The following is a 2952-nucleotide window of genomic DNA, read 5'->3' on the forward strand; positions in this document are numbered from 1 at the left end:
GTACAGGGACATTCCCCCGAGGCAAGTAGGGTGAAGTGCCTTGCCCAAGGACACAACGTCAGTTGGCCTGACCGGGAATCGAACTGGCAACCTTCGGATTACTAGCCCGATTCCCTCACCGCTCAGCCACCTGACTCCCTAAATTTACAGTTATGACTCGCTTTTTGAACTTATGATGATTTATCAGTAATTGTTCATTCCACAAAGGAGGAACTCAAATCATAGTAGAAACAAAAAATATGGTCAGTGTAGCAGTGCTATATATTCAGTATTGAAAAGAGCAGTATAACAAAGCAAATGGAAGCATGTGGAAAGGATACTTGAGTTTATATTTTGTATATTTTTTAAGAACCAACTTACATAGAATCAAGTCACAGAAACATTAAACACATAGATATACTGTGTACAGTTACATATGATATACAAGCTGAATAAGTAATAGAATCATTAAACACTTTAACACTGTTAGTTACTACAGATTGTGGTTTTACTGCAGCAACACAATGCACTTGTAATGTGAAGTGGTTTTAGGTTTCTAGGTAAGAAACCGTAAAACAAGCGTTACTACATAGGGTACATCACCTCAGAGAGGACAGGCACAGGAAGTCGTCATGTTATTCCCATTGTCTCCCAGCAGGGACTGAAGGGAAACAAGGCACATGCTCTGAGGTGCGCAAGGCAGGGTGGAGCCCACAGGAGAAGCAGAAAGCATGAGTACTACTAAACCAACATCCTTCTGTCCGTCTCTGCTGTCCACTTGGGGGCGCTGTGCGACCATACGTCATCTCTGTCTGGGGTTAACAGGGGTTTGCGTTCTTCAGACTGGTAGCTCCTCCAGCAGATCACCTCCCGCAGTTCACCTGTTGCAGATCACCTCCTGAAGTTCACCTCCCACAGTTCACCTGTTGCAGATCACCTCCTGAAGTTCACCTCCCACAGTTCACCTGTTGCAGATCACCTCCTGAAGTTCACCTCCCACAGTTCACCTGTTGCAGATCACCTCCCACACTGCCATCATCCACTGGGCAGACGGCTTGTAAAGTTGAATATATCGTGTCCGCTCCAGCCTTGTCCGGTGTTGATGCCTTCACTCTGACTTTGAGCCTGCAATGACTTTTAGGCTCTGTAGCCACATCATAGACCGACGTGGTTTTGTCGGCTTCCGTAACAACTTTCTCCATCGCCGCCACGTCGGCCTCCGCCGCTGACCCGTCTTTCTGTATGGTGCTGTAGATGGAAGTTTCCGGCTCCCTCGCCGCAGGACCGTTCACTTGATCTCTAACAATGTCGTAGACAGACGTGGTCGAATCTGCTTCGGTTTCAACCCCAACTGTCACTACGGGCGCATGTTCCTGCACTGTGCTTGGGTTTTCCTGTCCTCTCATTGTTGAATCGTTCACTTCATCACTCGCAGGTCGAGTTGTTTCCTGTTATTGAAAAAAAATAAACAAAATCTGTTCAAATGTCAAAAAAATTATAAATCTACAAACCACATAGGCTACAGACTGAGTTACTGTAAACAGTTGGATCAGAGACAGCAGCCTCGTACACATACCTGTGACTTTTTGAAAGACTTCCGACACTTTAGTATAATCAATATCACCACTAAAATGGCTGTCAGGGCTGGACCCCCCAATAGAAACCACCAATAATCTGGCCACGAATGTGAGATTACAACAGGAGCTGTAGTTCCACCTAGACCTGGTAGGATCACAGAAACCCAGAGGGAAAAGATGAGGCTACATTAACAGAAGTCTACGCACCACCAACAGTTTAGACAAGAGTTTGGCACCAGTCCTTACATATGTAATTTGTGGACTGTAAGAGCGTCTTGATGCTAACGTTGTTCTTGCCGGTACACTCAACATTCCCGTTAAACTTCGAGATGTTGATGAAAACGTTGGTGGTTGATGACGATAACTTGCACCGACTATCATGTGAGTCGTCATCGCAGACAAAGGCAGCCCAGTTGCTTCCCACGGAGCAGTTGACTGACATGTTGCAGGTTCCGGCGGATGAATTAAAGTCGAAAGGTGTTATCTTCACAACCGGCATGGATACAGCTTCTGTGTGAATTAATAAAGCGAAAGAATAATGTCCCTGTACTTACTGTAAGTCGCTCTAGATAAGAGCGTCTGCTAAATGACTAAATGTAACTACAAACACCTTGATGCAGCTAACAGAACAGAAACATGTTTGAAGTTCACTCACCTTCCACGATCAGTTTATAGCTGTTAGTGAATTCTGAGTCGTTTTTATAGGTTGTAGTTACAATGTAGATTTTACTGTCTGTGTCCTTCAGACTCCTAATATACAGACTGTGGTTCACTTTGTTGTACTCAAACTTGTCTATGAATGATTTAGTTACTTTGCCCTCACGAACAATTAACTTATTGTCGACTTTCCATTTTATCTCTGTAATGTTCTTTAGAGAATTTGTAAAGCACAGACAGGTTGTGTTCCCTTTCAACCCATACTGGACCTTCGTAGAGGCCTGTGCTTTCAATCCTGTAAAGATAATAAAGGTTTAAATAGGGATTTGCAAGTACCACAGTTTATTAAGCTAATATAGTCAAGTCAGTCAAAAGTCAGAATGCGTTGCTGTGCAGAGAAAATGCCTGTCTACCACTGTCTATAGGCCTACAACTATTTGCTCATTTCAACCATCAGGTTGTTAACATATGTTACACTCTTCCACTTCCACAGCCAGGTCAGGTTAACCTCATGGCATCATTTGAACTTTTTACGGCTTACTAACAACTACAATGATCAACCTAACTAAAACTTAGTTCAAACTTAACTCAACTCAAATCATTTAGTTTACCTGCGATGACAAAGATCAGATGACAAAAAAGAATGTTCATTTTCCGTATGATATGTGGAGAGCAGCTATCTTCCTGTGAGAAAACCCTGAAGACTGAACACGAGTTTCCGCTTCGCATGATTACGCCC

General features: G+C 43.5%; 1 protein-coding gene across 1 annotated transcript; it reads right to left on the reverse strand.

Moving 5' to 3' along the window:
• si:ch1073-220m6.1 (uncharacterized) lies at positions 1-2952 on the reverse strand. Its single transcript, XM_067261211.1, has 6 exons — positions 2825-2952; positions 2212-2508; positions 1803-2066; positions 1556-1701; positions 1199-1427; positions 1-1141 (listed from the first exon to the last, which is right to left on the reverse strand). The coding sequence occupies exons 1-6, from the start codon at positions 2940-2942 to the stop codon at positions 969-971; spliced, it is 1227 nt and encodes a 408-aa protein (XP_067117312.1). The 5' UTR covers positions 2943-2952; the 3' UTR covers positions 1-968.

The sequence above is a fragment of the Osmerus mordax genome, chromosome 23, assembly GCF_038355195.1.
Source record: "Osmerus mordax isolate fOsmMor3 chromosome 23, fOsmMor3.pri, whole genome shotgun sequence".
Classification (NCBI taxonomy): domain Eukaryota; kingdom Metazoa; phylum Chordata; class Actinopteri; order Osmeriformes; family Osmeridae; genus Osmerus; species Osmerus mordax.

Excerpts from the sequence above, each read along its gene's own strand:
- si:ch1073-220m6.1 (XM_067261211.1), bottom strand. The coding sequence starts at position 2,942 with ATGCGAAGCGGAAACTCGTGTTCAGTCTTCAGGGTTTTCTCACAGGAA. Across the intron at positions 1,702-1,802 it reads ACAGTCCACAAATTACATAT|GTCTAGGTGGAACTACAGCT; the intron begins GTAAGGACTGGT and ends TGATCCTACCAG. Across the intron at positions 1,428-1,555 it reads AGTCTTTCAAAAAGTCACAG|GAAACAACTCGACCTGCGAG; the intron begins GTATGTGTACGA and ends TTTCAATAACAG.